At 39.7% G+C, this 24209-nt stretch overlaps 1 protein-coding gene across 3 annotated transcripts in view; it reads left to right on the top strand.

The window, feature by feature from the left end:
* The window catches only part of NSUN7 (NOP2/Sun RNA methyltransferase family member 7), a 49976-nt gene that overhangs the window by 23945 nt on the left and 1822 nt on the right, over positions 1-24209 (top strand). Inside the window, exons 8-12 of one of the 3 annotated variants that reach the window (XM_032136022.2) lie at positions 4615-4758; positions 8054-8155; positions 12657-12774; positions 21284-21407; positions 22526-24011. In XM_032136022.2, the coding sequence (XP_031991913.1) occupies positions 4615-4758; positions 8054-8155; positions 12657-12774; positions 21284-21407; positions 22526-23155 (1118 nt within the window). In that variant the 3' untranslated portion in view covers positions 23156-24011. The remainder of the gene's footprint in view (positions 1-4614; positions 4759-8053; positions 8156-12656; positions 12775-21283; positions 21408-22525; positions 24012-24209) is intronic. The other 2 variants (XM_058429994.1, XM_032136023.2) reach the window with 2 other exon arrangements.

Raw genomic sequence — 24209 nt, 5'->3', positions numbered from 1 at the left:
CTTGTTGCCCAGGCGGGAGTGCAGTTGGCACCATCTTGGCTCACTGCAACCTCTGCCCCCCCAGGTTCAAGCGATTCTCCTGCCTCAGCCTCCTGAGTACCTGGGATTACTGGTACTCACCAACACGCCCGGCTAATTTTTGTATTTTTAGTAGAGGTGGCATTTCACCATGTTGGCTAGGTGGTCTCGAACTCCTGACCTCAGGTGATCCACCCATCTCGGCCTCCCAAAGTGCTAGGATTACAGGCGTGAGCCACCGCACCCGGCCCGTATCTTCTAAATTTTTTCTGATGCAATATCCACCACTCAATTTCATAAAACACTGACAGAACAAGAAAAGATATGACTAAAACAGAAAGCACTGCAGTAGAAGCAGACCCACAGCATATCTGGAGATACTGGATTTATCAGATGTGGACTTTAGTTTTATTTTTTTGAGACAGGGTCTTGTTATGTTGCCTAGCCTGATCTCCTTCTGGGATCAAGCAATCCTTCTGCCTCAGTCTCTCAAGTAGCTGAAATGACAGGCAGGTGCCACTGCACCTGACTAAAAATGTACACTTTAAAATAACTATGATTAATAAGCTGGAGGGACTAAATGTCAAGTTTTAGAATTTTAGTAAAGAACTGGAAACGATAATCAAAAAAGCTAAAAGAAAGTTCTAGAACTGAAAAATACAATGTCTGAAATTAGGAAGTAAATGTGATAGGGATTTAACAGTAAGTTACATAGAACTGAAGATACAATAAGTGAACTGATAGGCCTGAAGAAAATATCCAGACTTAAGCATGGGGACACAAAGGATATGAAAGAGGTCATAAGACACACATGAGACTCAGTGATTCAGTTATCTCATATGTGTTTGGAATTGCAGATGGAGAGGAGAAAAGGAATTAGAAAGAAACAATATTTGAATTTCAGGCTGAGAATTCTTGAAAGTGGATGAAAGACATTAAGCCACAGATTCAAGAAGCCCTGTAAAAGTCTAATCAGAATACACGGAAAACATATCCTATGGCCTGAATATTTGTTCCCCACAAAATTTGTATGTTAAAATCCTAACCCACAAAGTGATGGTATCAGGAGGTGGGGCCTTTGGGAAGTTGTGAGGGCAGAGCCCTCATGAATGGGATTAGTGCCGTTATGAAGGGGACCCCAGGGACCTAGGTATCCCCCTTTCACTAACTGAGGATACAGCAGGAAGGCACCATCTGTAAGAAAGCGGGCCCACACCAGACACTGAATCTGCTAGTGCCTTGATCTTCAACTTCCTAGCCTCCAGACTTGTGAGAAATAAAATTCTTTTGTTTATAAGCTACTCATTCTATGGCATTTGTTGTAGCAGCCCAGACAGACTAAGGTAATGTGTTAGGCATACCATAGCATATCTGCTGAAAACCAAAGAGAAAGGCATTGGTGAGTAGCTAGGGAGAAAATATACATACCATCAATGGAATAGCAATAAAACTAAAACCTAACTTTTCAATCGAAACTATCCAGAACCATTAAACAATGTCTTCATTATGCTGAAAGAAACTGCCAGGCTAGATTTTTATATCCACCAAAAATACTCTTTGAAATAAAATAAAGATATTCTCAGACAGACAAAATCTGAGAGTCTGTCACTAGTAGACACAGTAAGGGGAATACTAAAGATACACTGTTTGGGGAGAAGAAATTGGAGGCTGGGCACAGTGGCTCATGCTGGTAATCCCAGTGCTTTGGGAGGCCAAGTTAGGAGGAGGCCAGGAGTTTGAGACCAGCCTGGGTAACACAGTGAGACACTGTCTCTACTAAAAATAAAAAAAAAATAGCTGGATGTAGTGACGTGCAGCTGTAGTCCTAGCTACTCAGGATGCTGAAGTGGGAGGACCACTTGAGCCCAGGAGTTTAAGGTTACAGTAAGCTATGATTGTGCCACTGCATTCCAACCTGGGTAACAGAGCAAGACCCTGTCTCGGCTGGGCGCGGTGGCTCACACTTCTAATCCCAGCACTTTGGGAGGCTGAGGCGGGCAGATCACAAGGTCAGGAGATCGAGACCATCCTGGCTAACACGGTGAAACACCGTCTCTACTAAAAAATGCAAAAAATTAGCCGGGTGTGGTGGCAGGCCTCTGTAGTCCCAGCTACTTGTGAGGCTGAGGCAGGAGAATAGCGTGAACCCAGGAGGCAGAGCTTGCAGTGAGCCGAGATCGCGCCACTGCACTCCAGCCTGGGCGACAGAGCAAGACCGTTTCAAAAAAAAAAAGACTGTCTCTAAAAAAAGTGGAGATGCTGAAAGAAATGAAGAAAAATACAAAAGTTAAGTACATAGGTAAATCTAAATATTATAATCTAATGTCTAATGGGGTTGCAAATTAATGTCTGCGGGACTAAAGATATTTAATGTTATATGCAATTAAAATAAATTACAACCATGGCATATAATTTTAGAGGAAAGAAAATAGAATTAATGTGTCCTATGGTTTTTGCTTTTCTAGGAAGTGGTAAAGTAGTATATTAAGTCAATGATGTGTGCTATAATTTCTGGGACAATAAGTAAACACATAATAAAATAATGTATAATGAATAGTTAAGGGGGAGAGGAATGAAATATAGAATTGGAATATGATTCTAAAAAAAAGATAAAAAAGGAGAGGCCAGGTGTGGTAGCTCACGCCTGTAATCCCAGCACTTTAGGAGGCAAGGCGGGAGGATCACCTGCAGCCAGGAGTTCGAGACCAGCCCGACCAGCATGGTGAAACCCCGTCTCTACTAAAAATACAAAACTTAGCTGGATGAGTGGTACAGGCTTGTAGTCCCAGCTGCTTGGTAGGCTGAGGCATGAGAATCACTTGAACCCCAGATGCAGAGGTTGCAGTGAGCTGAGATCGTGCCACTGCCCTCCAGCCTAGGCACCAGAGTGAGACTCCGTCTCATGGAAGGAAAGGAAGGAAGGAAGGAGGGAGGGAGGGAAGGAAGGAAGGAAGGAAGGAAGGAAGGAAGAGAAGACCAGGCACAGTGGCTCATTCCTGTAAAGACCAGACACAGTGGCTCATTCCTGTAATTCCATTCCAGCACTTTGGGAAGCTGAGGCGGGTGGACTGCTTGAGCCCAGGAGTTTGAGACCAGCCTGGACAACATGGTGAAACCCTATTTCTATCAAAAATACAAACAATTACCCGGGTGATAGCACACACCTGTGGTCCCAGCTACTTGGGAGGCTGAGGTTAGAGGATTGCTTGAGCCCAGGAGACCAAGGCTGCAGTGAGCCATGATTGTGCCACTGCACTCTAACCTGAGTGACAGAGCAAGACCTGTCTGAAAAAAAGAAAAAAAAAAAAGGAGTGAAAGGGGACATAAAAAAAGCAAGACAAATAGCAAATAGGATGGTAGATTAAACCAAATAATATATATTTAAGCTTACATACATTATATACATATGACATTAAAATATTATGTAAACATAGAAATACACACACACATATATATATTTATTTTAAATTTAATTTAATTTTATTTTTTGAGACGATGTCTCGCTCTGTTGCCCAGGCTGGAGTGCAGTGGCGCGATCTCAGCTCACTGCAAGCTCCGCCTCCCAGGTTTACGCCATTCTCCTGCCTCAGCCTCTCCGAGTAGCTGGGATTACAGGCGCCCGCCACCGCGCCCGGCTAATTTTTTGTATTTTTAGTAGAGACAGGGTTTCACCGTGGTCTCGATCTCCTGACCTCGTGATCCGCCCGCCTCGGCCTCCCAAAGTGCTGGCATTACAGGCGTGAACCACCGCGCCCGGCCAGAAAAAACAATTTTAAAAGACACAGAGAAAAGGAAGAGGGAAAAATTGGTGAGGCAAGAGAAAGGCAGCAGGTGGGGCCGTATCAAGAGTGATTTTTCAGCAGGTGAAGGGTGTGATAGCCACTGCAAAAGTGGAGGGTTGGCTGTAAGATAGGGGCACAGACAGCTATAACACAAGGGAAGGCAGACTCTCTTAAGCTAAGTCACAAGATCCTTAAAGGTATGATTGATATTTTATACAAGTTTGTATGGATTCTGTACCTTGGACTGCAACTTATATGTGTTTCTGATAACCCTCCCCCACCTTTTTTTTTTTTCCTGGAGAGAAGATAGAACATAAAAGGGGATAAAGAATGGGAGAGGGAAATAACCAATATTGAGCCCTTGCTATATAATAGACACCAAGCTAAGCTTAACTACTTTATCTCAGTCTTCACCACAGTTATACGAGGTAGCCATCCCATTTTATGAAGAAGGAAATGGAGGCTCAGGAGATTAAAATGCACAGCTAGTAAACGGTGAAGCTGGGAGTCAACTTGAATTTTTCTGCCTCTGCAGTCCATTTCTCCCCTACTATATATCCTGCAGTTCAGAATGAGAATTTAATTTTAAATTTCAACATCATTTCAGGTGAAGGAGAAAGCATGCTATTAATAGGATTCCTGTATTAACTTTGGGTAGATATCAGAGAAGAATAGCCCTCTTTTCTAACTACATCAAAATGAATTTTTGTGAGGTTGAGGATTTTAAAATGTAGAATAAATAGATATAATCACATACTACATTAAGAGTTTTCATTAATATTTTACATTAAATTTTCTGTGTTTTTTCCCCCAGATATTGAAATACTTCGTGAGACATTTATTAACATTGAATCAAAGGATCACAGGTTACAGAAAGTTAAAGTGATTTTGCTGCTACCTCGTTGTTCAGGACTGGGTGTTAGTAATCCAGTAGAATTTATTTTAAATGAACATGAAGGTACTTGTTTTAATTTCTAAATTATTGAAATTAGTTGACAGTTTAAAATATAAAATTATTTAAAGTCATTAAAATAGCATATCAAATACATCTGATTAATAAATAATAGCGACCATATATAAAGTACTTACTATGCGTAAAGTCCTTTACCTCTGTTACCTCATTTAATCCTTACACCAATCCAATAGACCAGGGTGATATTCAAAATATTTAATAATTGGAATAATGTAGGCAATCAGAAAAGATGCTGGCCAGTATGCTATTCTGAATATACCAGAGCTCTTGATGTGTTAAAATTTACTCTATAGATAAAAATGCTGAGACTCAAAGATTGATTCATTTTTCTCAGGTCAAGCAACTAGAGACAGAGCTGGGATTCAAATTTAGATCTGTTTGACTCTAGAGCCTATGTTCTAAACATGATCCTAATTAAATCATAATCCAATTATTTCAAACTCAAAGGTGTCTTAATCTCTAGGATGTATGCTTTATGAAATGAATATCTCAGACTAAATATGAAGCATTTACATTTAATTTTATTGGCTTTTAAATACATTTAAAATAATAATTATTTAACATTAACATTTATTGAGCATTTAGATGTAAGGCCCTGGGCATGGCACTTTTCTTGGATTATTTCATAAGTCTTCACAAGAATTCTGTGAAGTACTAACTTGTTAACTTCTATTTTACAAATGAGGAATCCGAGGCTCAGAGAAGTTAATGAAGTGTCCTAGGATCATTGGGCTAGTAAAAGGCAGAGCTTGGATTCAAATACAACCAGTCTGACTCTGAGACTGGCACTTTTAATGACTCTCTTAATCACATTATATTGCTCCAAATTAAATGAAACTTATTCTTATCCCTTGCTTATATTGAAAGGCATAGATAAGATTAATTAGAATATTAGAAAAAGAAGACACCCCACCAATGTACAGAATATAGTAACTGTTTTCTGTTTCTAGCAAGGACAGACAGGAGGAAAAGAAATGGAGGGAAAGGAGCTAATATTTATTAAACACAACAATGTCCCAGGCAATATTCTAGGTAGTGTTCACATACTGTCACTTAGTATTCACAATAACTTTTTGAGGATAGTGTTCTTATAATTGTAGAGGAAAAAAACCAAGACTCAGAAAAATTAAACAAGTTGCTTATGGTCATGTAGCTAGTAAGTAGGGAAGCTGGGATTCAAATTCAGTTCGGTTAGCACATTTTCCTTCCACTAAACGACACTGTCTTTAACTGGGTTTACACTGTACCACGTGGAATTTTGACTTGCTATAGAAAATTTCTTTCCAGAGAGACTTCAACAGAAGAATAACCAATTCAGATGGTAGAATGGTAGGTAGGCTGAGAAAATTTCTAGACGAACTTTAAGAAATAATCAAAGAACAATTAGTAGACACTGAAAGAAAAGGGGGAAGGAAAAAAGGGGGAAGAAATAGCAGCTATAATAAGCATAGCGGTCAGGAGAACTAGAGGTCAGAACTGTGAGACTCTTGCCTTATCCTGGGCCATTTTGAAGTGGAAATCCAGAAAAAAAAACCAAAAAACACAGAATAAAAATAAACTAAAGGCTAGGGGAGAAAAGCCCAGAGGAAAATACAAATAAGGAAAGGGGGGAGAGGAAAACATTTCCTAGGTACTGGTAATGTTTTGAAAGCCTTGATGAGGAGATGATAGGATAAGCTAAGAAGTTGTCGTATCCTGAAGTAAGCGGGCTTTTGAAGGAAACTGTACTCTGAGGAGCTAAAAGCCAGGGCAAATAAGGAGCTGCTGACCTAGTGACTGTGGTGGGAATGTGGAACGTTAACCAGAAACTTAGTAGGGGTGAATCCAAAAGATTATTTTATTAAACTTAGATACAAGGTAGAATGGAACAATAAGGAATTAGTTTTAAAAACATTTTAACATTGAAAAATATTAGAACCATTGACGAATATATGAAGTTGGCCCTTGCTAATGACTTGGAATTATTTTAAGATAGAATTAAAGAAACAGATGATATGACTTTAGAGTATAATAATTTGTAATAGTCCTTTAACAAGTAATGGATAGTTTTAGAGCACAGAAAAAAAATGTGAAATGTAGGCCAGGCACAGTGGCTCACACCTGTAATCCCACCACTTTGGGAGGCTGAGGTGGGTAGATCAGTTGAGGCCAGGAGTTTGAGACCAGCCTGACCAACATAGTGAAACCCAGTCTCTACTAAAAATACAAAAATTAGCTGGGCATCATGGTGAACACCTGTAGTCCCAGCTATTCAGGAGGCTGAGGCATGAGAATGGCTTGAACCCAGGAGGCAGAGGTTGCAGTGAGCCGAGATGGTGCCACTGCACTCCAGCCTGGATGACAGAGTGAGATCCTGTCTCAAAAAAAAACAGCAACAACAACAATAACAAAAAACAAAAAACACCTCATGAAATGTAAAACTAAATTGGGAAGAAATGGAGTTTAATTAACCTTTAGTGATATTACTGGAATGGGCAACAGCCACATACATGGTATAAATAATTGGCTGTCATACTCTAGCGGGTTCTAGAGAGGCAGTATAATACAGAGTTTAAAAATTTGGGCCCTCTGGTTAGATTTCTGAGTTAGAATCCTGGCTGTCCACTTAGTAGCTATATAATCTTAGACAAGTTGTTTAATGTATGTTTAAACAATTATCTCAATGTTAAAAGGGCTAGTAATTCTTCAAGGGGTCGTTAAAATAATCTACATAAAGGAGTAGCATTCAGTATATCTTCATTAATATTGTCAATACATATATTTAAATTATTTTTCAAAAATTAAAAAAGGTAAGACATTATTTCATAAAGACATAACATTTGCTTTTCTGAATATTTTCTTCCAAGGTTTCTTTTGGAAAGTTAGTATTTTAAACTATATCCTTGTGTGTTCCCAGATCTGACTATAGCCCATTCGTTTTTATTTTGGAAAAGAAATTTTATTTTCTCTTTCCAGTATTAGTCTCGAGACTGATGGCATTTTCTCTTCTGTGTCTAAATGACTTATATGACTACTTGGATGACTATCTCATAGCAACTTGGAGAAAAACAATATTAAATATTTTCAATATTCTTTTTGAAAAGCAATATTAAAATGAAACAATTAACTTTATTGTTCTAATTTTTAAGTCAACATTTTAATATCTATTTAGTTTTAATAGATATTTTCCATGAAACACTTTTATTGGTAGGCAAAATGATTGAAAAATTTTATGATGATAACAATATGTAAAAAGTTTTTAATGGTGCTATATTTAAAAGCATTTCTTTTAAAAATTCAGATACAGAATTCCTTAAAGATCACTCTCAAGGAGGCATATCCGTGGACAAACTTCACGTTCTTGCTCAACAGCAGTATGAACAGCTCACACATGCAATGAAATGTAAGGTTGTCATAGGCACCATCTTGTTAAAATACGGTGTACATTTTAGAAATATTAGTCTTTCATGATCTATTATAATCAAGCAATGAAGTGTGAGCCATGAGCACATTTTCCAGAACATTCAGTCTTACTGCCTTCAAATAACAAAATATTTATCTTTACCAATTTAATCTCAGTTTTTAGAATATATGCTTTACTATAATTTTAAACAGGTTAGCAAGCATAATTTACCAATTTTGTAATGCTGAAGTGGAATAATTATGTATATTTATAATTGTAGTTTCAGCTTTCCTGTTTCTTCTCTTAGATTTCTTACTCGATATAATTTTTCTGTTGTCATTGTGCCTAACCCTAACAACTCTTCTACAGTCCAAATTTTAGTGAAACTCTTATTTCTCTTAGTGCTAAGTAGAGGACAGAGAGGTGCAATCACAGAGAAAGCCTAGATCTCTTGATTTGAAGTTTGAGTAACAAGGCAGCACTGTGAGTGATTTATATCATTGCTTTAATCACTTCATTTAGATTTTGAGTACCACTGCCTTTCCACATATGCACACAGAAATCTAGATGTCTCCGAGAAATTAATAAGCTTTTATTAATTCCGTATATATTTATAAAGTGCCCACTTTGGGTCAGGTAGTAAGCTGTACGTAAGGTGTATCAGTGTTAGCAAATCCTGACCTGCAAAGAAAGGCTTAAAGATAAATGGATATGGGCATCGACCCCATCTATATTATAGGTATAGATCTACGGGTATAGATCATTCAGTAAATATATAAACACACATGAGGTAGAAATAAGGCCTATAGGAATCACAGAGGTCACAGCTTGCCAAGAGTAAAAGCAAAAAATAAATAAGTAAATAGAAAGCACAGAGGAGGCCTTTTCTTTTAGTTCATATTGCTACTAAATATTCATTTGAACATGATATGGATATGATCTAGGAAATAAGTTGATTGGAAGATCAGGAATTTGGTAAAAAGCCTTTTACTTGAAGCATTTTAAATAAATTTTAATTGGATATTTGAAGCTTTAAAAAGCTTCAGAAAGAATCTAAGAAGCAAAGGGATTTTAATGACATAAGCTCTTTTATGATGCCAAATAAACTGAAATTTGGCAACTCTTGAGATTGTGACAGTTTATGTTACTGGAAGACATACTGTAAGTCAAAACAAGTTGTATTTAATTTTCTCGTAAGAGAATGCTGTCTTAGGTAGTTAAGTGTGTAATCAGGAGTTTGACTCCAAATTTTGATAGAACTGACTAAAAGCCCGATTTGAAGTCAACCACGTAAAAGATAATTATGTAATCTGTCATGGGATTAGAGTAAAAACAAATAAAAATTAAAAATACCAAAAGGTAACTGTCCTTGTTAGTTGTGAAAATAATTTTTAAATATTTGAGCACTTATTGTTTACTTATTATGTGCCAGGCACCTGCTACTTACTTCATATGTATTATTTTATTTAATAATCACCAAATGTTCTTCCTTAGCTTCCATGCTATCTTTGACCAGAGCAACAAGGATGCTATCTTAGGTAGTTAAGTGTGTAATCAGGGGTTTGACTCCAAATTTTGATAGAACTGACTAAAAGCCCGATTTGAAGTCAACCACGTAAAAGATAATTATGTCATCTGTCATGGGATTAGAGTAAAAACAAATAAAAATTAAAAATACCAAAAGGTAACTGTGCTCTGTCCTTGGGCTCGGGCACCCCTAATTCCCTTACCCTCTAAGGCTCACAGCCTTGCCACTATTCTCTACTTTAAAATCATAAGTGGGGGCCAGGCTCGGTGGCTCGTGCCTGTAATCCCAGCACTTTGGGAGGCTAAACCTGGTGGATCCCTTGAGGCCAGCTTGGACAACATGGTGAAACCGTATCTCTACTAAAAATATAAAAATTAGCCAGGCGTGTTGGCGCATGCCTGTAGTCCCAGCTACTTGGGAGGCTCAGATATGAGAATCACTTGTTATAGTGAGCTGAGATTGCACCACTGCACTCCAGCCTGGGTGACAGAGTGAGACTCGGTCTCTAAATAAATAAATAAATAAATAAATAAATAAATAAATAAATAAGTGGGCTGGGCATGGTGGCTCATGTCTGAAATCCCAGTGCTTTGGGAGGCCAACATGGTAGGATCACTTGAGGCCAGGAGTTTGAGACCAACCTGGACAGCATAGTGAGATGCTGCCTCTACAAAAAATAAAAAAAGTTATCTAGGCATGGGGGCATGCAGGCTACTCAGGAGGCTGAAGTGGGAGGATTGCTTGAGCGCAGGAGTTGGAGGCTGCAGTGAGCCATGATCACCTCACTGCACTCCAGCCTAGGCAACAGAGCAAGACCCCATCTCTTAAAAAAATCAAATAAATCAAATTATAAGAAACATGTCTCCTTATATGCTTTATACCTATTAATGACAATTAACTCAAGAGGCCCCGACTCCAGGTCATTCCTCATCTCCTATACTCTGGTCTCCATAACTTTCTTCATATCCCTTTGTCCACATCTCTCACTCTGTGCTTGTTAGAATTTATAGTTCCTCATCAACAAAAATTCCCTATATTTTAACTTCTTTGAATGTCCTCCCCCTTTGTAAAAAATTCCTGTAACTTGCCTTTCCCCTAGGAACCGTGTTTCCTCAGTCTTTCCTCTCCTTTTTTGAGCTATTACCATCACACGTTCACTCCTGCCACTAAACTGAAATGGTCCTGTGAAGATCGCCAGTGATCCCCATACTGTTGTGTCAGTTACCAGCCCTCGTCTACCTTGGTCTATCTGTGGCAGTTGACAGAAGTGGTTGCTTCCTCTCCCTTCACACACTTCCATCACTTGTCTTCCAGGGCACCACCTTCCAGGCCTTCTCTGGCCTCCCCTTCTCTGTCTTCCTTACTGGGTCCTCTCTGTCTCAACACCCTGTTTAACATGGGAGTGTGCCACAGTCCATGCCTTGGATCTTTTTTCTCTGCCTGTACTTATCCCTTGGTGATTGTATCCAGTCCCATGGTTTTAAACACCTCTGTGTGACTCCCAAATCTATATTTCCAGTCTAAACTTCCTCTCGAAACTCTAAGCTTGTATTTCCAGCTGCCTTCTTGACATCTCCACTTAGGGACTCATAGTCATCCCAAAGCTAACATGTCTAAGATGGAAGCTCTGATCTTCCTCCTGCCATACCTGTTCCTCTCACAGTACTGCCATTTCAGTTAATGATAGTTGTAGCCTTCCACTCGCTTAGGCTAAAAACGTTAGCATTATCCATGATTTCTCTTTCATACCCACAGCCAGTCTGTCAGTGTATGAGGTAGGTTCTACATTCAACTTATATCCAGAATATATCCAGCTACCTCCACCACTACCACGGTGTCCAAACCACCATCACCTCACACTTGAATTACTGTAATGACCTCCTAATTTCTCTACCAGCCTCTGCCCCTGCCCTCTGTACTCTATTCTTAACACAGCAATTGGAGTGATCTTGTTAAAACCCATCATAACCTGAGTAAAAACCTAAGCCCTTCCGGTGTCCCACAAGTCCCTGTACTATCTGGGGCTCAGACCATGCCTTCTGACTTCGACTTACTATTCTGTCTTCATTCCCTCTGCTCTGATCAAACCGGCCCCTTCACTTTCCTGGAACATACCAGCACCATGTTGACTTCAGGCCTTTACACTGGCTGTTTCTTTACCTTAGAATGCTTTTCCCTAAATAGCTCTGTGGCTGGTTCCATCTCCATCTAGTCTACCCACAGTTTGCCATCTCAACAATGCTTTCTCTCACTGCCCTATTTCACACTATTTTTCCTGGAACTCTCTATCCCTCACCCCTGCTCTGCTTTTCTCCATAGCATTGATCACCTAATAGTACTATATAGTTTTCCTATTTATCTCTGTCCTATTGTCTTTCCTCTCTACTAGAAAGTTAGCTCCACAGGGGCATGGATTTTTGTTTGTGTTGTTGTATCCCAAAGCCTAGAACAGTGCCTGTCTGGCAGGTGGTAGGTGCTCAATAAGTATGAATCAATGAGTGAATTGCAAGTGGTAGTACTACCTCATTTTACAGATGAAAAATTTAAGACTTTAAGTAATTTGCCCAGGTTCATACAGCAGTAAGTGACAGAACTGGGATTCACCTCTAAGTCTGTCTGTTTCTAGAGTCCTTTAAACTATTTAGGCAATATCGCTTGTAGAAGAATGGGCAGAAGTATCAAGTTCATGGTAACCTGCAGTATTTATTTCTTTGTGTTTATAACTAAGTTGGCCTCATTTTTTGTTGAATTTTCAATTTCCATACAATCCAGTTAGAGTGACTTTACTTACTGGCCACGGACTAAATTACTAAGACAAGCTTTTACTTTAAAATGGAGCCATTCAAGCACCTGGGGAAATTATTCTCATCAAAACCATGTGGTATTAGTATCAAATAGATGTTTGGAAACATAGCACATTTGTATAGGATTGTTAATAGAGTTGTTACAGTCATGCATCTTCTTCTAATATAGTTACTAAAGCTCAAGCAGTTGTTTACTGCACATGTTCAGTTTGTCCAGAAGAAAATGAAGCTGTTGTTAAGAAAGCACTGGAATTTCAAGACCTTGGGAATAAAGGACAACCTTATAGGTAAGAAAAGGAAGGATTCTTCTAAACAACTCAAACAAATATTTTTTAAAATGAAAAATATTATTTTCTAAGTTATATAAAGACATTCTACTTTTTAAAATTATACTTTAGTATGATAAAATTGCCTGACTTCTTACAAATTTAACGTAGGTTCCATAGGGCTTTTTCTTTTTCTCTTTTTAAGATGGAATCTTGCTCTGTCATCCAGGCTGGAGTGCAGTGGCACCATCTTGATTCACCGCAAACTCCGCCTCCCGGGTTCAAGCAATTCTCCTGCCTCAGCCTCCCAAGTAGCTGGGATTACAGGCACGTGCCACCATGCCGGGCTAATTTTTGTATTTTTAGTAGAGATGGGGGTTTTACCATGTTGACCACGCTGCTCTCAAACTCCTGACCTCAGGTAATCCACCTGCCTTGGCCTCCCAAAGTGCTGGGATTACAGGTGTGAGCCACCGCGCCTGGCCCTATAGAACCTTTTTCAACAGCTTGGCATGAGTATTTTCTTATACATCAAAAGACTCTTTTATTTTTGTTTTTTTTGTTTGTTTGTTTTTAACACCTGTCATGGACATCTATGTTTTTGTTATTGTTAAAGCTAAAGGCATTTTGGCTTTGACTTGATTGGTTTCTGGATAAATGGGTCCAAATTTCTTATCCCCATTTTAGATACATGCATTCCTCAGTAGAATAAAAAGTATATAAAATATTCTTAGAAAATAGAAAATTTGGTTTATTATCGAAAGAGTACACATTTATTTCTTAAGGCCTGTTAGCCTTTGGTACCCACCAGGATATAACCCAGAGAACTATAATAGCTTCTGGAGAAAATGCTGCAATAAACTAAGGGTAGAGAGTAAGACCATTAACACTACAGTGTGAACTGTGGACATCAAGATAAGGAGTAGATCTCAGGAATAGATGACAGTAATTAGTTCTTTAAGATTGTGACAATGAATACGTTGATTTTAGACCTCACTTTGAGTTTTTACTTATTTCTCCTGTTTTGAACTTCTCTTCTACTTTTTTTTTTTGAGATGGAGTCTCGCTCTGTCGCCCAGGCTGGAGTGCAGTCATGCAATCTCTGCTCACTGCCACCTCCGCCTCCTGGGTTCAAGTGATTCTCATGCCTCAGCCTCCCAAGTAGCTGGGATTACAGGCGCACACCACCACGCCCAGCTAATTTTTTTATTTTTAGTACAGATGGGGTTTCACTACGTTGCCCAGACTGGTCTCAAACTGCTGGCCTCAAGTGATCTGCCTGCCTCAGCCTCCCAAAGTGCTGGGATTACAGGCGAAAGACAGACACCATGCCTGGCTCCTCTAATTCTTAATATGCATATTGTCTGCTCCCTCCTTTTAACCTGATATTTTTCCTTCGCCCATTTCACAAGTGGGCATATTAATCACATCTCTATTTTCTTTCTTGCTGACTTTCCTTATTTAGTAGCTCCTTTTGGTAGCTAAGAGCCAACTTCATGTTCTGAGAGCTCCTCAACATAGCATTAGCTAAATCATCATCCAGTGGCAAAGGATATTATTGAAGGTATGCAACCAAATTGGTGAATGTGAAATGTGTGCCTCTTGATTTGCTAGGAATAATATTTATAAGAAATGATGGCTGGCCTGGTGCGGTGGCTCACACCTGTAATCCCAGCACTTTGGGTGGCCGAGGTGGGCACATACCTTTACCTCAGGTGTTCAAGACCAGCCTGGGCAACATGGTGAAACCCTGTGTGTTAAAAAAAAAAAAAAAAAAAAAAAGAATATGATATGGCAAACGTGGAGGAATATTGATTTTATTTCAGGCAAGCCATGATTAATGATTAATCTATAGCATAAAAGACACAAGTAATATAAAGACAGAATCCATAATTCTATATTGGTTTGAGATTTGAGCTCAAATTGGAGAGTATATATTGAAGACGTTTATAACTACTTGTTGGGGATGCTGCCAAAAGAAATTATGCATTACCTAGGGAATTATACCAAGAATCACTTCTTAGTACCCCAAAGTGGTAGAATTTAGAGTTGAAAGCAGTATTATATGTCATTTAATCTCATCACCTACCTGTTGCTTATATTTCTTTTTAATATCCCAGAAATATTCAGCTCATTTTGGATTTCAGCTGTCATGATAAAATTTGCAAATCTGTAATTTTTTTGGTCGCCTATTGTAAAAATTTCACATTACAGAAGTACTAACTTAAAACGAAAGCCTTTTTCCAAATGGCATCCTCTTATATATAATTGTTCTTAACAATTTGATTTATAGTCTTCTAGATTTTTCCACCACCATAGAATGTGCATATTTTAAGATTTAATCGATATTGTCAAATTACTACCAACACATTCACTCTTATAAACCTGTTTTCCCACAGCTTCAGAAATGCTGAGCTTCATCAGACTTAAAATCTTTACTCACTTGTAGGGTGAAAACATGAGATCTCGTTACTGATTGTATTTTCATTTCTCTATTACTGAGGTTGAGCATGCCTCCTGTTTACTGACTGGTCAGTGTACTGTGGAGTGGTTAAAAGTAGGGATTCTAGAGCAGTGGTTGTCAAACATTTTTGCTCAAATAATCCTTAAACTTTTTTTTTTTTTTTTGAGTCAGAGTCTTGTTCTGTTGCCCAGGCTAGAGTGCAGTAGCACGATCTCAGCTCACTGCAACCTCCACCTCCCGGGTTCAAGCAGTTCTCTTGCCTCAGTCTCCCAAGTAGCTGGGATTACAGACATGCAGCACTACACCTGGCTAATTTTTGTATTTTTAATAGAGATGGAGTTTCACCATGTTGGCCAGGCTGGTCTTGAACTCTTGACCTCAAGTGATCCACCTGCCTTGGCATCCCAAAGTGCTTGGATTACAGGCATGAGCCACCGTGCCCAGCCCCTAAACATTTTTGAATAACTATCTATCTTGTTCTTTATTTTAGACTTAATGTCTAACATTTTCATCATAAGTTTAAATAGCTGCAAAATATGTTCTTTCTGGAATATTATATTACATATGTGTTTTAAATATATTTCTGTTAAATGTTTGGACCTGCAGATTTATGTATCTTATTTGATTTATGGGAAAATGCTAAATTTGTTACCTATTTTACATAACTTGTTCTCATTGTCAAAACCAAATTTACCTTGTCAGAAAAAGTCTGAGTTTATTCTTTAATTCAAATAGTCATTAATATTATCTTGTGATTTTCTTTAAATTTGAATTCTAAGATAGATATATAGAAATAAGGAAGGGAAAGGGAGGGAGGGAAGAAGTGAGTGTAGGAGGAGAGGAAGGGAGAAAGGGAGGGAGGAAGGAAGGGAGGGAGGGAGGAAGGGAGAAGGAAGGAAGGTTTGCTGAGTTTGATACCCTCTTAAAGATTTCTTACCTAAACTCTTGCATTGCCATGGGAGAAGAGGGCCGCATTCTTGAGTTGTCCCTTTGTTAGCATCCTGGAGGTGTTAATATCCCAGGACAATGGACTATAACAAGGTAGTGACAGTTATACCTTTTTTGTTAAGTGGGAGAAGGGTATTGTGAATGGCGAGGTGGCTGTAAAAGGTGGCTGTGAAATACAGTTAATGATACTACCTACATCATTAGATCCTTGTGGAGATTGAATATATTAACACACGAGCAGTATCTGGCATATAATAAATGTTCAATAATTTAAAATTGTTATAGTTGTTATTTTTTTTTATAAATTGCATGTTCATGTACTTTCCCACTGTTTTCAACTGGATTATTCTTTTTCTTCTTTTCACATGTCTTATTATATATTAGGAAGAGTTGCTGTTTTCATATGAATTACAGATATTTTTCAGATTGTTTATCTTTTATTTTTAAATAAAAACTTGAATTAAAAATTTGCTTTATAGGTTGAGCATGGTGGCTCACACCTGTAATCCTAGCACTTTGGGAGATTGAGGTGGGTGGGTCATTTGAGCTCAGGTTTTCGAGACTAGCCTGGGCAATGTGGTGAAACCCCATCTCTACAGAAAAATACAAAAATTAGCCGTGTGTGGTGGTGCACTCCTGTAGTCCCAGCTATTCGGGAGGCTGAGGTGGGAGGATTGCTTGAGCCCAAGAGGTCAAGGCTGTAGTGAGCCAAGATCACATCACTGCACTCCAGCTTGGGTGACAGAGTGAGACTCTGTCTCAAAAAACAAACAAAACAAAAAAAGAAAAGAAAAGAAAAAGTAATTGCTTTACAGCAATTTCTGTGTAGACATTTGTATCAATGCTTTCCTTATGGATTCTACATTTTGTGTTATGTGAATTCCTAGCTTATGAATGCTTTGATCAGTTTTCTTATAGTACTTTTATAATTTCATCTTTTTTATATTTAAATAATTGAGTTTTCTGCTGTTTATTTTGATAAAAGAGTCAAGTATGGATCAAGGTTTATTTTTTCCCCAAATAATCTTTCCTTGGCCCCTGTTCCCCATTGATTTAAAATGCCATCTTTTAAAAATATGCTTTAAGCCCGTTATACTTCTGTGTGGATCTATAATTCTATTCCATTGATGTTTGGCTATTTCTATACTAATATGACAATGCTATAACTACTATAGTTTTAAGTGGGTTTCTTCTCAAATTTTTTATTATTTTTTGTTACATAAACCCCACCCACAATCCAAAGATGCATAATGAAATGGTTAACAATTTCCTTCTATATCTTGCCACTTCTAAGTCCTAAAATATCCAATTAAAGGGATGAAGTAGGGTTCTGGAGGTCCCTTGATGAGCTAGGTGTAACCTCTTGGTCTCTTTTAATTATGTGATGGTCTGGAGGGACACTTGGAGAGCTGGGGCAGCAAATAGGAATAAGCCCAGAAATTTTGATATTTTTACTGCTGATACAGCCACACCAGCATGTACTAGCTGAATATCAACTACATGGATGTGTGTGTTTATCTTATGTTATAGATATACATTAAGTATAGGTAACTATTCCTATTTTAATAAGCTTTTTGAGATGTAATTCACATACTATGCAATTCACCATTTTAAAGTGTACAATTCAGTGCCTTAAAATATTAATACATTCATGAAGTTGTACAACAATCACTGCTAATTTTTGTTAAGTTAGGAGTCCAAATTCCTTCTTTGCATGTGGCCATCCAGTTCTCCCAGCAACATTTGTAGAAAAGATGATTCTCTCCTATTGAATGGTCTTGGCACCCTTGTTGAAAATCAGTTAATCCCAGCCTGGGCAACATAGAGAGACCCCATCTCCACAAAAAATCAGCCACGTGTGGTGGTGACTACCTGTAGTCCCAGCTACTCAGGAGGTCAAGGCTGTAGTGAGCTGTGATTGGGAGACAGAGCAAAAGCCTGTCTAAAACAAAAAGAAAGAAAATAGAAAACCCACTAATCATAGATGCATGGGCTTATTTCTGGACTCTCATTCTATTCTCATTCTATCCATTGATTTATATGTCTATATTTAAGCCAATAGCACAATAAGAGGTCTTCAAAATCACTAATGGGGTCAGGCGCGGTGGCTCACGCCTGTAATCTCAGCACTTTGGGAGGCTGAGGTGGGCGGATCACCTAAGGTCAGGAGTTCGAGACCAGCCTGGCCAACATGGCGAGACCCCGTCTCTACTAAAAATACAAAAATTAGCCGGGTGTGGTGTCAGGCGCCTGTAATCCCAGCTACTCGGGAGGCTGAGGCAGGAGAATTGTTTGAACCTGGGAGGCGGAGGTTGCAATGAGCCAAGATCACGCCGTTGCACTCCAGCCTGGGTGACAGAGCAAGACTCCGTCTCAAAAAAAAAAAAAAAAAAAATCACTAATGGATGCCTAGTTTTATGAAAAGCCTTTGCAGCATTTAATGATATGATCAGATGTTATTTCTCATCTGATATTTTAACATGGTAGTGAATTACATTTCGTCTTTTCTAATAGTGAACAGTCTTTGAGCTTGAGGTGTAGGTTGTGTTCTGTGTTTTGATTTTCTGTTACCTAGTAAGAGTAGAGGGCAGGAAGGTGAGCAGTGCATGAGAGGTCTTAGTGTGCACACACCAGAGTGCATGCTTCTCTGGTCTTAGTACTCATTATGATCATCAGTATCTGCACATGCCTGGCTTCTGATCGTTAATTTGCTCACCTGGTCTCTATTGTTTCAGGATCTTATTATTTTCATTGCTGTCAGTGAGCCCAGTTGTGTCACTGCATCCCCTACCGTCAGCCCTGGCCTGCAGAGGAAAACCACTGCCAAACCTCTCAGTGCTGTGATGCCCCTCTCACCAGGCCATTCCTTGCTGCTTTATAGTGGGTGTACTTTTGGGACCCTCCTCTCAACATAGCCTTCTGGCGGGTTTTCCAGCCTTAATAGTGTTATCCATGGCAGCGAGCTCACTTCTCTGTCTTGTTCCTTCTTCCACTGCTTGCCATCTGCAGCCTGGCACTGATTCCTCACCTAGGGTGAGCCGTTGTGTGTTCGTTTTCTGTTTAAGAAATTGCCTCAAACTTAGTGGCTAAAAACATCTATTACTTAGCTCACAGAAGTCAGATATGTCTGGCCTGGCGCAGCCGGGTCCTCTGCTCAGGATATGAGCTAGGCTGAAGTCTCTGGAGGCTCTGGGAACAGTCTACTTCCAAACCCACGCTTGTGTTTGCGGGACTGAGGTCCTTGTCTCCTTGCTGCTATCACTTGACTGCTCTCCACTCCTAGAGGCCACTTTCATTCCTTGTCCCGAGCTCCCCAATCTGTGCACCTGCAGTGGCCGTCATAGCATCTTGTGTTTTGAATCTCGACTTCTTCCATGTCTGACCTCTAGACCCCGATTTCAAAGGTCATGTGATTAGGTCAGATCCACCCAGATAATATCCCTATCTTGGGGGTGACTAACGTGGGACCTGTCCTACATCTGCAAAATCCCATTTGTCAGGTGTGTTAGTTTCCTGGGCTTCTGAAGGAAATTCCTCCAAACTTGGTGGCTTATAATAACAGACATTTATTCTCTCATGGTTCCGGAGGCTGGGAGTCCTAAACCAAGGCATTGGCAAGGTGCTGGCCGGGTGCATTCCTCCTGGGGCCTGTGCTGGAGAGGCCTGTCCCCTGCGCTCTCCCAGCTTGTGGTGGTTGCTGGCTGTCCTTGGTGCTCTTTGGCTTGTAGCTGCGTCGCATGGACACTATTATTATTATTATTATTATTATTATTTTGAGATGGAGTCTTGCTCTGTCACCCAGGCTGGAGTACAGTGGTGTGATCTCAGCTAACTGCAACCACCACCTCCTGGGTTCAAATGATTCTCCTGCCTCAGACTCCCAAGTAGCTGAGATTAAAGGCGCCTGCCACCATGCCTGGCTAATTTTTATGTTTTTGAGCCAGAATTTCACTCTTGTTGCCCAGGCCGGCGTGCAATGGTGCAATCTTGGCTTGAACCTCCCAGGTTCATGCAATTCTCTTGCCTCAGCCTCCCGAGTAGCTGGGGTTACAGAAGTCTGCCACCACACCTGGCTAATTTTTTCATTTTTAGCAGAGACGGGGTTTCACTGTTGGCTAGGCTGGTCTCGAACTCCTGACCTCAGGTGACCCATCCACCTGCGTCAGCATCCCAAAGTGCTGGGATTACAGGTGTGACCCACCACACCTGGCCGAACTTCTGTATTTTTAGTAGAGACAGGGTTTCACCATCTTGGCCAGGCTGGTCTCGAACTCCTGGCCCCAAGTGATTTGCCTGCCTCGGCCTCCCAAAGTGCTGGGATTACAGGCATGAGCCACGGCACCTGGCCAGGATACAATGGTTAATGAAAGATTTCCTGATAGTTTAATTCATGTGGAATAGTGTTTAATTGCTTTAACTTATTAAATATATTTTAATAATATAAGCCTGGAAATAGAATCATTTATTATTCATGAATGAACTACTTACTAAGAAATGATAAATTCATATTAAACATAAAAACCAAAATTCTCATTTTAAATCTATTCATGATTTGAGATTTTTCTGACACAAAGTCTTTGTTATGTACTTTCTTGAATACTATGTAACTCATCTATTAATCCTCAAAAAGTGACTGGGAAGAATAATGTAGTTAAAGTGATAGGCTATATTTTTATATTGTAATTGTGCAAAAAGTAACCAAAAGAAAATGTTTTCTCCTTTGTATTTTGAAAATGGTAGAAATATAGGACATTTTGGATAACTTTGTGATTAATGTACATATATACCTGCTTTGATATGGAAACCTTTTACTAACATATTAGTGACTTTGGGAAGGTCACTTTTTAGTTTGTTAAACATTTGTTATTCTTGGCATAGTTGGTTAAAGATGGAGAATCTGGGATTTATAATAAATTATGAACTAATATAAAATATTAGAGCTTTTAACTTATAATAGTATTTAGGGAAAGGCTGCTTCAGAATTGTGTTCTTGATTGGAATTTCTGTTTAAACGATTGGTAAAGTATACTAGAAAAAAATGTAGCTGTAATTTACTTTCTTCCTCTCTTGGCAAAGAAGCCATTCTAACTGCTGAATGCTTGTTCCTGTCTGCTGCAGGCTTAGTCCTCCTGTTCTTCCACTGTGCTCCTTAAAGGAAATTCAATTGTGTACTGATACATTTTTCAGGATGGAACCATCTGAAATTACCAATGGTTGTTTTCTTTCTATTTTAACAAGGGAGGTAAGGAAAAAAAATCCTAATCCATGTCATACTTTGGAATAAATAAACTAGAAAGCCTCATAAGAGGAAGCCAGGAACTGTGCACATTCTGTAAAGATGTGTTTGCATTTCATAAACAGCTGAAGGGCAGGAGCAAGAATTGGCAAATAAGCCCTGTTCTTTTTTTTTTTTTTTTTTTTTTTTGAGATGGGAGTCTTGCTCTGTAGCCCAGGCTGGAGTGCAGTGGCGTGATCTCGGCTCACTGCAACCTCCGCCTCCCAGGTTCAAGCAATTCTCTGACTCAGCCTCAACCAAGTAGCTGGGATTACAGACGCCCGCCACCATGTCTGGCTAATTTTTGTATTTTTAGTAGAGACAGGGTTTCACCATCTTGGCCAGGCTGGTCTTGAACTCCTGACTTCGTGATCCACCCGCCTCAGCCTCCCAAAGTGCTGGGGTTACAGGTGTGAGCCACCGCACCCGGCCAGCCCTGTTCTTTATACTTCCCCTGAGTGTTCCTCTTCTGCCTGGCCGCCACCCCCACCTCCCCAAGCATTTTGTCAACATCTAGTGCATCTTCCCTCATATGTAAGAAATAAGCAGCCAGGCGTGGGGGCTCACGCCTGTAATCCCAGCACTTTGGGAGGCTGAGGTGGGTGGATCACCTGAGGTCAGGAGTTTGAGACCAGCCTGGCCAATATGGTTCACTCCATCTCTACTAAAATACAAAAATCAGCTGGGCGCGGTGGCACATGCCTATAATCCCAGCTACTCAGAAGCCTGAGGCAGGAGAACTGCTTGAACTTGGGAGGTGGAGGTTGCAGTGAGCTGAGATCGCACTAGCCTGGGCAATAAAGCGAGACTCCATCTCAAAAAACAAACAAACAAACAAACAAAAAATCTGTGTGATTCTTTTTTTCTATCAGATGTGTCAGGTTCATAAATGGGGAAGTTTAATTTTTTTTTTTTTAAAGGCATTTGCTGAGGCTTATGAGATTGGGGACTAAGGCCTAAAAACTATTTCTTATTTCTTTTAGTATAATAGAGTCTTTTTATTTTTACTGATATATTGATAAATATTTGCAGGAGACACAATAATAGCTAACTCCCACATTTAGTAAGTGCTTCTTTAATTGCAGCGGGACCCTTCTGAGACAGTGTCTGTGAAAGATGTTTTGGCCCGAGCTGCAGCCAAGGGTCTACTGGATGGGATTGAGTTGGGTAAATCATCAAAACGAGAGAAGAAGAAAAAATCAAAAACATCATTGACAACAGGTGCCACTACTGATAATGGCACCCAAATGAAAATTGCTGAGTTCCTGAATCGAGAAACTAAAGCCAGTGCTAATCTATCAGAGACTGTAACAAAACCACCTCTTCCCCAGAAAAATACTGCTCAAGTGGGGGCTTCCTCACAGACCAGAAAACTCAAGAAGCTGGCCCCCCATCCTGCAGTGCCTACATTTATGAAGAACACTTGTCCCTCCAGACCGCATGAACGGCAGACACACTTCATAAGACCTCGGCCAGAAGACAGAATGGTTGCTCTGAAACCCGTCGAGATTGTTCTGCCTCCAGTCTTTATGCCATTTTCAAGTCCCCAAGGGATCAGATCTCGGATGCCAACTCAACATTTGTACTGTCGTTGGGTTGCACCCAAGGCACTTGTGCCCACCTGCCTTCCCACACCCTCACTATCCAGAAAAGGGGAAAAGCCTAAAGATGACACACCTTCCTCCCTACTCAGGCCTCGTCGGCGGTGGCTTTGATTGTCTTGTGTTTTTTACAGCGGCCAAAGAGCAGTTGATTTTTTTTCACAGTCTAGTGTTTCTCTGAAGGTTCTACATCTCTACACAAGATATGCATTCTTCTGGTCACCTAGGGATCTTCCAAGTGTGATATTACTTTCAGAGAATTCAGACAAGTTAGAAACAATAACGTAGGAGTCAGCAAAGCAGAATTCAGAGACATCAGCCCATCAGTGCTGCTCTGAGAGGATCCAGTTAGAGACTCAGTATCAGCAGTCAGAACTTACCTCACTCCTGTGAACTTTCAGGCTGGACTTAAAGCTGCCAAGCTTCTCCTGCAGGGAAGGAAACACTGCCTCCCTTCAGCAGGTAGCTCATTAGAAAGCCAAACAGGCAGACGATCCCGGCCTCTCCCGCCAGCTGACTGCTCTTCAGCATCCACGCGGTTGTAGTCGTGACTTCCTCAGTCACGATCAAGGGTGATTTTTTCTTAAATATCAAGCTGTTCTTTGAATAGGGAATGACATGAGTTTTTGTAACGTGACTGAAGTTGAGTTTAAGTAGGATGCGCAGGAAGTTCCCAAGTGCCAGGTGTGTGTAGCTCAGAGGTCCTTTTACAGTGAGGTGTCTCTCACTGGGGGAGCTTCCAGGATCCTGAGCAGATTGGACACAATCATCTCTCCCTTCCTCTATGTCAAGCACTGTTAGACTGTGAGCAAATTTCCACCTAAATATTAGTAATCCTGAAGAAGAGGCAAAACCATTGAATGCAAGTGATACCTATTGTTGAAGAAACCCACAAATTTCTGATTCTAAGATCAGGCAGTACAACAAAATCTACAAGTCATTTCAAATAGCACACAGGAATCAAACTTTGGTAAATAATTTCTGATGCACAATTAAAATATATTGTAGCACTATGTTAATTATATTAAATGTTGATTCATCTTGAATGTATTCTCAATTGCCTACCAAGAATTGGTATGATTATCATTTCTGGGTCTACTGATTTTTCATCATGGCAACAGAAATAGTCATTAAATAGAATAAGATACAACTATATATCTTATTGTTT

The sequence above is a fragment of the Hylobates moloch genome, unplaced genomic scaffold (genome assembly GCF_009828535.3).
Source record: "Hylobates moloch isolate HMO894 unplaced genomic scaffold, HMol_V3 SCAFFOLD_17, whole genome shotgun sequence".
Classification (NCBI taxonomy): Eukaryota; Metazoa; Chordata; class Mammalia; order Primates; family Hylobatidae; genus Hylobates; species Hylobates moloch.
This window is presented reverse-complemented; position numbering and strand designations above follow the sequence as displayed.